The 12,371-nt window shown below is 44.6% G+C and overlaps 1 protein-coding gene across 1 annotated transcript in view; it reads left to right on the top strand.

Moving 5' to 3' along the window:
• Positions 1–250: 250 nt before the first annotated feature.
• Positions 251–12,371, top strand: part of LOC132388106 (6-phosphofructo-2-kinase/fructose-2,6-bisphosphatase 4-like) — a gene marked incomplete at its 5' end in the record, with an annotated part of 24,810 nt that continues 12,689 nt past the window's right edge. Inside the window, 2 exons of the mRNA XM_059960464.1 lie at positions 251–430; positions 894–956. Coding sequence (XP_059816447.1) covers positions 251–430; positions 894–956 — 243 coding nt within the window. The remainder of the gene's footprint in view (positions 431–893; positions 957–12,371) is intronic.

The raw sequence follows: 12,371 nt of genomic DNA on the forward strand, positions 1-12,371 counted from the left end.
TTGAATTACATGCCCTATTGATGGCAGTGAATATTGTAGACCTCTCTGTTGATTAAAGCTTTGTGTTTGTCATCTTCTTGCATTACTATCAATGCAATGATTTTTGAAGTCTGTCATGCGTAATGAAAAGTGGATGTTCAGTGCCAGCTCCAGGTGGCACAGGAATGTGACAGTGGGAATGAGATGGTATCCGTGATTTTACAGCAAGTTTAATACAAATCAAGGCTAGGAGTCTGAAATGTTCTTACAGTGGCAGTGACCTGCTTTGACCATTGTTGTAATCTGTTTCTTCTCCTCCAGTCGTATGAAGATTTGGTTCAGCGCCTGGAGCCAGTGATCATGGAGCTCGAGAGGCAGGAGAATGTTTTAGTCATCTGTCACCAAGCCGTCATGCGCTGCTTGCTGGCGTATTTCCTCGATAAAACAGCAGGTAAACGGGAGGATGATGCCACAACATTGCTTGTGCTGCCTTTTGCTGTACAGAGGTGCTGCTGTGTGCTTTGTGACAGTGACATATAATGACCTTCATGCTTCTGCTACCAGCTGCTTTTCCAATTGGAGAATTCAAGATTCAACTCTGGTGCCACCCCATTCTCATCTCCCCGTTTGTCCTCATCCACCCAAAAGCCCTACACCCCTACCCCAGCCCAAACAGGGCTGGTACTCCATCTGTTACAAGCCCCAGATCCTCCTCAAAAGAGGTTTCTGTCCAACAATTCTTACACTTTTATGTGGCAGAGGAATCTTTGTAATGTGTATTTGAGGAACTGTGCTTCCCAGAGGTTTGATGGAGTCTCCTTTACTGTTAGACAAGGCATGATTTAGTACACCAGCGGGGTAAATGGGCAAATTCTCACCTGTCTCATTTCCACTGTTTTTTCTTCTGTCCACAGAGGAGCTTCCATACCTGAAGTGCCCCCTGCACACCGTCTTAAAATTGACCCCAGTGGCATATGGTAAGCATGCCAGAGCCGTATTGAAGCTTTGTAAACTAAACTGTCCAGCCCACTTAAAGTAATAATTCAGAGGAGGAATCTTGTGAAAATGGTGATCAAGGACAGAATCCTTATGGTCATATGTATTTACCTGATTGTGAAGTTCTTTGATTAAGTGCTTGGTAAGGATTGGAGTTTGTATTGATGGTGCCAACCTCAGAAAAGCATTTCAAAAGTGGAATTTTCCAGAGTTGAAGTTGACATTTTGATAAGGATAGTGGTAAAAAAGCAGACGGAGACGTGCCAGGCTGAAGTGCTGTAAGGAGTTAGATTTCTGTTTCCAGAGTCACTGTTAGGACTTTGCTTTACATTTTTGCCCCTAACCATGGGTTTACAGGGCAAGGGTACAATCTTTGCAGATGTTCCAAAATCAAAAATAGACAAATGGTTTAGGTAAATGATAAATAGCTTCAGGAGACAGTTAGAGCCGTGAGCAACACACAGAAATGCTGATGGAACTCAGCAGGTCAGGCAGCATCTACAATGAATTTATAGTTTGGTCTGAAACCCTTCACTGGGGTGAGAACAGAAGAGAGCAGAAACCATAATAAGGTCGGGGGGGGAGGACTAGCTGGCAGGTGAGAGGTGGGTGGGGGGGAATGCAGTGAGAAGCTGGGAGGTGATAGGGGCAAGTGGTAAAGGGCTGGAGAAGAAGGAATTGGAGAGGAGATTGAACCATGGGAGAAAAGGAAGGAGGAGAGGAATCAGAGGGAGGTGATGGGTGGGTGAGGAGAAGAGAAGGGGGTCACCAGAATGGGAAAAGTGAGGGGGGGTAGAAATTACCCAAAGTTTGAGAAATCGATGTTCATACCATCAGGTTGGTAACTGCCCAGATAGATTCTGTTGAGGTTCTAAATAGGAGAAAGGCCAATTTTGATGGTATCAGAAGTGATTTGGCAAGTGTGGATAGGGACAGGTTGTTCTCTGGCAAAGATGTACTTAGAAAGTGGAAGGTCTTCAATAACAAAATTTTGAGTGTACAAACCTTGTATGTGCCTGGCAGAATAAAAGGTAAAGATAACAAGTATAGGGAACCTTAGTTTTCAAGAGATATTGAGGCCCTGGTTTTTTTTTAAAACAAAAGGTCCATCGGAGGTATAGGCAAGTAGGGACAAATGAGACGCTTATGGAGTACAAGAAATCAACATCAATTCCCAGCTACTGGGATTCACACACACCATCAATCCCAGTAGCTGGGAATCGCTTGCTCTGGTGGAGCAAGACCAGTAAAGGAGCGTACGCAGCGGAAATCAGACGCACCGCAGAGGCTCAGAGGAAACACGCCGCACGCATGAGGCTTGAGCTACCTCCACTTCCACTGCAGCACCTACCCTCATGTGCCCCACATGTGGGCAAGCTTTCAGGGCCCGGATTGGCCTCACCAGTCACCTCCGGACCCACAGTCACAAACCCTCCACCTGACAGAAGTCGTGGTCGTCTTCGACTCCGAAGGACGAACAACACAAGAAATGCAAAGCTACCAGTTAGAGAGGCAACCCTCTACTACCACTGTCTGGCTTCTCCCACAAAACCAAATCAGGAAGGCTAAAAGAAAGCATGAAGTTGCTCTAGCAGACAAGATGAAGGAGAATCCCAAGGGATTCAACAGATATGCGAAAAGCAAAAGCACTGCAAAGGACAAGGTTGATAATCTGGAAGACCAGAATGGTAATCCATGTGTGGAGCCAAAACAGATGAGGGAAATTGTAAGTGAATTCTTTTTATCCGTGTTTTAAAAAGGCTCTAAGCATGAGCCAGGAAATTATAGGCTGGTGAATCTGACGTTAGTTGTGGGAAAGTTATTGGAAAGTATTCTGAGAGCTTCATGCTTGGTAGATCATGTCTAACCAATCTTAACAGTTTTTCAGGGAAGTTACCAGGAAAGTGGATGTTGTCTGCACGGGTTTTAGTAAGGTCCCACATGGAAAGCTGGTCCAGAAGGTTCAGTCGCTCGGCATTCCGGATCGGGTAGTGAATTGGATTAGACATTGACTTTGTGGGAGAAGCCAGAGAGTGGTAGTAGAGGGTTGCCTCTCCAACTGGAGGCCTGTGAATAGTAGTGTGCCACAGAGATCAGTGCTGGGTCTGTTGTTGGTTGTCATCTTTATAAATGATCTGGATGATAACAATCAGCAAATTTGCAGATGACGACACCCAGACTAGGGGTGTAGTGGACAGTGAGGAAGGCTAACATGGCTTGCAGAGGGATGTGCATCAGCTGGAAAAATCAGCTGAAAAATTGTAGACACGAAATCTGCAGAAGCTGGAAATTCAAACAACACACAAAATGCTGGTGGAACACAGCAGGCCAGGCAGCATCTATAAGAAGCACTGTCGACGTTTCAGGCCGAAACATCGACAGTGCTTCTCCCTATAGATGCTGCCTGGCCTGCTGTGTTCCACCAGCATTTTGTGTGTGAAAAATGGTAGATGGATTTTAATGCAGACAAGTGTGAGGTCTTGCTCTTCGGTAGGACCAAGCAGGGTAGGTCTTACACAGTGACTGGTAGGGCACTGAGGAGAGTGGTAGAAAAAAGAGATCTGGGAATACAGGTCCATAATTTGTTGAAAGTGGTGTCACAGGGTAGTAAAGAAAGCTTTTAGCACATTGGCCTTCATAAATCAAAGTATTGAGTACAGGAGATGGGATGTTACGTTGAAGTTGTACGAGATGTTGTTGAGGCCTAATGTAGAGAATTGTGTGCAGTTTTGATTACCTACCTACAGGAAATATGTAAACAAAGTTGAAAGAATACAGAGAAAACTTACAAGGATGTTACTGGTTCTGAGCTAAAAGTAAAGAGAACTGAGAGAAGATTTGATAGAGGTATACAAATTTATGAGAGGTATAGAGAGACTAAATGTAAGCAGGCTTTTTGGATCGAACTACAACCAAAAGTCCGTGTTAAGGGTTTAAGGGGAACATGAGGGGAAACAACTTCTCTCAGAAGGTCATGAGAGTGTGGAATGAGTTGCCAGCATAAGTGGTCCATCGAGCTTGATTTCAATGTTCAAGAGAAATTTGGATAGGTACGTGGATGTTGGGGTATGGGGGCTTTGGTCCTGGTGCAGGTTGATGGGAGTCGGCAGTTTGAGTGTATTCGGCCTGGACTAAATGGGCCGAAGGGCCTGTTTCTGGGCTGTACCTCTCTGACTGTGTCATTTCCTGTACACAAGTGTAACGAAAACAAAATAATTGTTACTTCACATCCAATGCAGCCCAAAAATCCTCAATCTAATGGTCTTATAAAGATGAAGACTGCAGCAATAATAATAATAAAAAAAAGCACTATAAATATAAACACATAAGTTAGCTTATATACGTAGATCAATTGTATGCCCATTTAAGTGGCACTGGACACAGGATGTCTGTACATGAGGTGACTCTAACAGGAAATGATAAATTAATAGGGGTTGGGGGTGTGGAGAGGTACGTTAGTGGATAGAGTTGTTGATCAGCCTCACTGCTTGGGGAAAGTATCTCTTTTTGACTCTAGTGGCATGGCGTGGATGCTATGTAGCCTGACAGGAATGGCACACCGTCCATGAGCAGGGTAAATGTTGTTGTGATGTTACTGGAAGTAAGGCCGGGTAAGTTCCTTTAATTAATTTAATTAACTTAGGAGTAAGTAATGGAGGCAGCAGTTAGGGCAGTCGAGTGCTCCATATGCAGGATGTGTGAAGTCCCTGATGGCTACACCTGTAAAAGGTGCATCCAGCTGCAGCTCCTGATAAACCAAGTTAGGGAACTGGAGCTGGAGATGAATGAACTTCGGATCATTTGTGAGGCAGAGGCAGAAATAGACAGGAGTTTCAGGGAGGTAGTCACCCTTAAAAGTCAGGAGGTAGGTAGCTGGGTGACTAGCAGGAGAGGGAAGGGGAATAGACAGGAAGAGCAGAGCACCCCTGTGGCCGTCCCCATCAACAATAAGTATACCATTTTGGATACTGTTGGTGGGGACGACCTACCAGGGACAAATTGTAGTGGTCACATCTCTGGCACCGAGACTGGACCCTCAGCTCAGAAAGAAAGGAGGGGAAAGAGGAGATCACTAGTGATAGGGGATTTGATAAGGGGACAGATAAGAGGTTCTGTGGGAGAGATCGAGAATCCCAGATGGTCTGTTGCCTCCCTAGTGCCAGGGTCTGCGATATCTTGTATCAAGTTCTTGGTATTCTCAGGATGGAGGGTGAGCAGCCAAATATCGTGGTCCACTAGGGACCAATGACATAGATAGGAAGGAGGAGGAGGTCCTGCAAAGCGACTTTAGGGAGTTAGGTGCAAAGTTGAAGGACAGGACCTCCAGGGTTGCAATCTCAGGATTGCTCCCCGTGCCACGTGCTAGTGAGGCTAGAAATAGGAAGATAATGCAGATAAATATGTAGCTACGGAGATGGTGCAGGAGGGAGGGCTTCAGTTGGGTTTTGTTCCGGGGAAGGTGGGACCTGCTCCGACGGGACGGATTACACCTGAATTGGAAGGGGACTAACATCCTTGCAGGGGTTAGCTAGTGCTGCTCCGGCGGGGGGGGGGGGGGGGGGTTTAAACTAAATTTGCAGGGGGAAGGGAACCAAAGTGTTAGAGCAGATGGTGAGGTGGAGGAGGATAAAGGTCATACGAAGACTGCTTATATGGACAGAAATCAAAGGTTTGTATGTGATAGAAATGTCCTCAGGTGCCAAACTGAAGAGACTGGGGAAGAGGCATCTGGCTCTCAAATAGAGAAAGATAGGAGACAGCGTCAGGTGATAGAGAAGGGACATGCTCAGACCGAAGGTTTGAGACGTATCTATTTTAACGCAAGAAGTGTTGTGAACAAAGCTGATGAGCTTCGAGCGTGGATCAGTACTTGGAGATATGATGTGGTGGCCAATACAGAGACTTGGATGGCTCAGGGACAGGAATGGTTACTTCAAGTGCTGGGTTTTAGATGTTTCAGAAAGGACAGGGAGGGAGGCAGAAGAGGTGGGGGCGTGGCACAGTTGATCAGAGATACTGTCACGGCTGCAAAAAAATGTGGATGCCGTGGAGGGATTGTCTATGGAGTATCTGTGGGTGGAAGTTAGGAACAGGAAGGGGTCAATAACTTTACTGGGTGTATTTTGTAGGCCACCCAAAAGTAACTGGGATATCAAGGAGCAGATAGGGAAACAGATCCTGGAAAGGTGTAATAATAACAGAGTTGTCGTGATGGGAGATTTTAATTTCCCAAATATCGATTAGCATCTTCCTAGAGCCATGGTTTAGATGGGGTGGAGTTTGTTAGGTGTGTTCAGGAAGGTTTCTTGACACAATATGCAGATAAGCCTACAAGAGGAGAGGCTGTACTTGATTTAGTATTAGCAATTGAACCTGGTCAGGTGTCAGATCTCTCAGTGGGAGAGCATTTTGATCGTAATTCTATCTCCTTTACCATAGCATTGGAGAGAGATAGGAACACACAAGTTAGAAAAGCATTTAATTGGTGTAAGGGGAAATATGAGGCTATCAGGCAGGAAATTGGAAGCTTAAATTGGAAACAGATGTTCTCAAGGAAAAGTACAGAAGAAATGTGGCAAATTTTCAGGGAATATTTGTGTGAAGTTCTGCAAAGGTACGTTCCAATGAGACAGGGAAGTTACGATAGGGTGCAGGAACCATGGTGTACAAAGACTAATAAATCTAGTCAAGAAGAAAAGATATTCTTACAAAAGGTTCTGAGAGCTAGGTAATGTTAGAGATGTAGAAGATTATAAGGCTAACAGGAGTAAAATTAGGAGGGGCCATGAGAAGGCATTGGCGGGCTGGATTAAGGAAAACCCCAAGGCATTCTACAAGTATGTGAAGAGCAGGAAGATAAGACGTGAAAGAATAGGACTTACTGAATGTGACAGTGGGAAAGTGTGTATGGAACCAGAGGAAATAGTAGAGGTACTTAATGAATACTTTACTTCAGAATTCATATTGGAAAAGGCTCTTAGTGATAATAGTGATGACTTGCAGCAGGTTGAAAAGCTTGAGCATGTAGATATTAAGAAAGAGGATGTGCTGGAGCTTTTGGGAAGCATCAAGTTGGATAAGTTGCCAGGCCCAGATGAGATGTACCCCAGGCTAATGTGGGAGGAGAAGGGGGAGATTGCTGAGCCTCTGGCGATGATCTTTGCATCATCAATAGGGACATGAGAGGTGCCAGAGGATTGGAGGGTTGCAAATGTTGTTCCTTTATTCAAGAAATGGAGTAGAGATAGACCAGGAAATTATAGACCAGTGAATATTACCTCAGTGGTTGGTAAGTTGATGGAGAAGATCTTGAGAGGCAGGATTTATGAACATTTGGAGAGGTATAATATGGTTAGGAATAGTCAGCATGGCTTTGTCAAGGGCAGGTGGTGTCTTACGAGCCTGATTGATTTTTTTGAGGATGTGACTAAACATATTGATGAAGGAAGAGCAGCAGATGTAGTGTATATGGATTTCAGCAAGGCATTATTGAGAAAATAAGGAGGCATGGGATCCAAGGGGACATTGCTTTGTGGATCGAGAACTTGCTTGCCCATAGAAGGCAAAGAGTGGTTGTAGACGATTCATGTTCTGCATGAGTGGTCATCAGTGAGGTGCCTTGGGGATCTGTTCTGGGACCTTTACTCTTTGTGATTTTTATAAATGACCTGGATGAGGAAGTGGAGGGATGGATTAGTAAGTTTGCTGATGACACAAAGGTTGGAGGTGTTGTGGATAGTGTGGAGGGCTGTCAGAGTTTACAGCGGGGCATTGATAGGAGGCAAAACTGGGCTGAGAAGTGGCAGATGGAGTTCAACCCAGATAAGTGAGAAGTGGTTCATTTTGGTAGGTCAAATATGATGGCAGAATATAGTATTAATGGTAAGACTCTTGGCAATGTGGAGGATCAGAGGGATCTTGGGGTCTGAGTCCATAGGACCCTCAAAGCAGCCGCGCAGGCTGACTCTGTGATTAAGAAGGCGTACATTGTATTGGCCTTCATCAATTGTGGGATTGAATTTAGGAGCCAAGAGGTAATGTTGCAACTATACAGGACCCTGGTCAGACCCCACTTGGAGTACCGTGCTCATTTTTGGTCACCTCAATACAGGAAGCATGTAGAAGCCATAGAAAGGGTCCAGAGGAGATTTACAAGGATGTTGCCTGGATTGGGGAGCATGTCTTATGAGGACAGGTTGAGTGAACTCGGCCTTTTCTCCTTGGAGTGAAGGAGGATGAGAGGTGACCTGATAGAGGTGTATAAGATATTGAGTGGCATTGATCGTGTGGATAGTCAGAGGCTTTTTCCCAGTGCGTGGAATGGGCTGCCGGCAAAGATGGTGGAGGTGGATGTGCTAGGTCTTTTAAGAGACTTTTGGATAGGTACATGGAGTTTAGGAAAATAGAAGCCTATAGGTAAGCCTAGTAATTTCTAGAGTAGGGATATGTTCAGCACAACCTTATGGGCCGAAGGGTCTGTATTGTGCTGTAGGTTTTCTATGTTAATTTGTAGATTGAGTCTGTGGTAAGGAAGGCAAGTGCAATATTAGCATTACTTTCAAGAGGACTAATGAATAAAAGCAAGAATGTAATGTTGAGGCTTTACAAATGTTGAGGCTGCCAAGTTAAAGGGCAGGCCCTTCAGGGTTGCAATCTCAGGATTGCTCCCCGTGCCACATACTACTGAGGTCAGAACTAGGAAGATCATACAGTTTAATACGTGGCTAAGGAGTTGGTGTAGGAAGGAGAGAGTAAGATTTTTGGATCATTGGGCTCTCTTCCAGGGAAGGTTGGACCTATTTTAAAAAAGGGACAGTTTGCACCTGAACTGGGAGGGGGGGGGATACTAATATCCTAGAGGCTTTATCAGGCCTCACTTGGTGTATGTGAGCTGCACTGAGCACCCTATCTAAAAACAGATGTGCTGACACTGGAGGGGGTTCAAAGGAGGTTCAGGAAAATGATTCCAAGATTGAATGGCTTGTCATATAAAGAGTGTTTGATGGTTCTGGGCCTGTATTCAGTAGGATTCACAGGAATGAGGGGTGACCAAATTGAAAGCTAAAAAATGGTGAAAGGCCTTGATGGAGTAGATTTGGAGAGGATGTTTCTTATGGTGGGAGACCTGAGGACACAGCCTCAGAATAAGGGGGGGAGGTGTTCCTTTTAGAACGGAGATGAGGAGAACTTTCTTTATCCAGAGAGTGGTGAATCTGTGGAATCCTTTGCCACAGGCAGTTGTAGAGGGCATGTTTAAGGCATGGGTTGATAGATTTTTGGTAGGTCAGGGCATGAAAGAATACGGAGGGAGGTAGCAGATTTGGGGTGTGAGGAAAATTGAATCCCACATGATGGAACAGCAAAGCAGACACAAATGGCCAAAAGGCCTAATTTTGTTCTTTTATGTTGTAGTCTTATGATCAAGTTTCAACTGTGTTGTGATTAAATCTAAATAACACTGCCTCCATGAGATTAGTATCTGGGTTGAGTGGGGTGAGGAGTAGGCTAGTATCTCGGGTTTGTGGGTAGGTACAGTTTGAATTGACTTTTACTGTCCTGGTTTGTGAACTGCTTTGGAAAGATGTCTCACCATTATAGTCGGAAACCCCTGTCTAATTCTATCAATGCCATGGTTACCTGTTGATTGGCTTAATTGTTTTAACATGAGTTAACATTCTGGGTTTTACAGAAACTGAGTTTCCAGTTGTTTGCTAGGGTTGTTCCTCTGCCCTCTGCTGGAGATGTCAGAACATAAGAAATCTACAGCACATTACTGGCCCTTCGGCCCACAATGTTGTGCCAACTCTAGAAACTGCCTAGAATTTCCCTACCACAAACCCCTCTGTTTCTCTGAGCTCCATGTACCTATCTAAGAGATCCTATTGTATCCGCCTCCACCACCGTCACCTGCAATGCATTTCACGCACCCACGATTCTATGTGTGTGTGAAAAAACTTACCCCTGACATCTCCTCTGTATCTACTTCCAAACACCTTAAAACTGTGCCATGTTAGCCATTTCAGCTAACAATGGGAAAAAGCCTCTGGCTATCCACATGATCAATGCCCCTCATCATCTTATACACCTCTATCAGGTCACCTCTCATCCTTCATTGCTTCAAGGAGAAAAGGCCAAGTTCACTCAACCTATTCTTATAAGGCATGCTCCCCAACCAAGGCAACACCTTTGTAAGTCTCCTCTGCACCGTCTCTGGTATCCACATCCTTCTTGTATTGGAGGTTACCAGAACTGAATGCAGTACTCCAAGTGGGGTCTAACCAAGATCTTGTATAGCTATAACATCATGGCTGCTGAATTCAATCCCACAGTTGATGAAGGTCATCACACATTCTTAACAACACTGTCAACCTAAGCAGCAGTTTTGAGTGTCCTATGGACACAGACCCCAAGATCTCGCTGATCTTCCATACTGCCATATTATATTCTGTCTTCAAATTTGACCTCCTGAAATGAACCACTTCACACTTAGCTGGGTTGAACTCCATCTGCCACTTCTCAACTCAGTTCTGCATCCAAATGGTGTCCCTCTGTAACCTATGACAACCCTCTAGACTATCCACGATATCCCCAACTTTTATCTCATCAGCAAACTTACTAACCCACCCTTCTACTTCCTCATCCAGGTTATTTATAAAAATCTTGAAGAAGTGGGCTCCCAGAACAGATCCCTGCAGAACACCACTGGTCACTGTCCTCCATGCAGAATACGAACTATCCACAGCCACCCTTTGCCTTTTGTGGACAGGCCAACTCTGGATCCACAGACAAGGTCTCCTTGGATCCCATACCTCATTATTTTCTGAATGAGCCTGACATGGGGAACCTTATCAAATGCCTTACTGAAATCCATATATACTACATCCACTTCTCTACCTTCATCACTGTTTTTTTTTAGATCCTCAAAGAATTCACTCAGCCTTGTAAGGCACTATCCCTAGTCAGATTAGGTTTCTCCAAATACTCATAAATCCTACCTCTCAGGATCTTCTCCAACAACTTGCCCACCACTGAAGTAAGACCCATTGGTTTATAATTTCCTGGGTTATCTTTTCTCCCTTTCTTGAACAAGGCAACAACATTTGCAACCTTCCAGTCCTCTGGTACTTCTGCCCCTATTGATGATGCAAAGATCATTGCCAGAGGCTCAGTAATCTTCTCCCTTACTTCCCACAGTAGCCTGGGGTATACCTGGTCCAGTCCCAGCGACTTATCTAACTTGATACCTTTCAAAAGCTCCAGCACATCCTCTCTCAATGTCTACACACTCAAGCATTTCAGTCCACTGTAAGTCATCCCCACAATTGCCAAAGTCCTTTTCACTGGTGAATATTAAAGCAGGTATGGAAGGAAAAAGAAGCAGACGCAGACAGAGAATGAGAATGATAGATGGATTAACATCATGTTTAGAAACGGGAGGCAACAACTACAATTCAGAGGGTCAGGGACCATGATGAATGGAGAGACATGATCGCTGAACGGCAAGGCACCTGAACACACACATTCATTAAGTACTTCCTCCGACTCCATGCACACATTTCCACTATTGCTCCTGATTGGTCCTATTCTCACACAGCTCATCGTCTTGCTCTTAACATACTTGTAGAATGCCTTGGGTTTTCCTTAATCCTGTTCACCAAGACATCCTCATGGCCCCTTCTGGCTCTCCTAATTTTATTCTTAAGCTTCTTCCTGGCACCCTTGTAATTTTCTAGAGCTCTAACAGTGCCTGTTTTTTATTTTGAACCTTTCGTAAGCTTTACTTCTTAACTAGATTTTCTACATCCTTTGTACACCCTGGTTCTTTTTCCATACCATCCTTTCCCTGCCTCATTGGAGCATACCTACATAGAACACCATGCAAATGTTCCGTGAACATTTGGCACATTTCTGCCGTGCATTTCCCTTAAAAGATCTGCTCCCAATTTTATGTTCTCAAGTTCCTGCCTAATAGCATCATATTTCCCTCTACCCCAATTAGATGTTTTCCCAGATTGTCTGCTTCTATCCCTCTTCAGTGCTATGGTAAAGGAGATAGAGTTGTCATCTCTACCCTCAAAATATTTTACCACCAAGAGATCTGACACCTGACCAGGTTTACTTGCCAATACTAGATCAATTACAGCCTCTCCTCTAGTTGGCTAATCTACATATCGCATCAGGAAACCTTTCTGAACACACCTAACGAACCCCACCCCTTCTAATGCCCTTGCTCAAAGGAGACACCAGTCGTTATTAGGATAGTTAAAACTACCCATCACAACAACCCTGTTATTGCACCGGTCCAGAATCTGCCTCCCTATGTGTTCCTTGATGCCTCTGTTACTATTGGGGAGGGGGGGGTGGTCCTATAAATAGGCCCAGTAGAGTTATTGCCC

The sequence above is a fragment of the Hypanus sabinus genome, unplaced genomic scaffold (genome assembly GCF_030144855.1).
Source record: "Hypanus sabinus isolate sHypSab1 unplaced genomic scaffold, sHypSab1.hap1 scaffold_2642, whole genome shotgun sequence".
Lineage (NCBI taxonomy): Eukaryota > Metazoa > Chordata > Chondrichthyes > Myliobatiformes > Dasyatidae > Hypanus > Hypanus sabinus.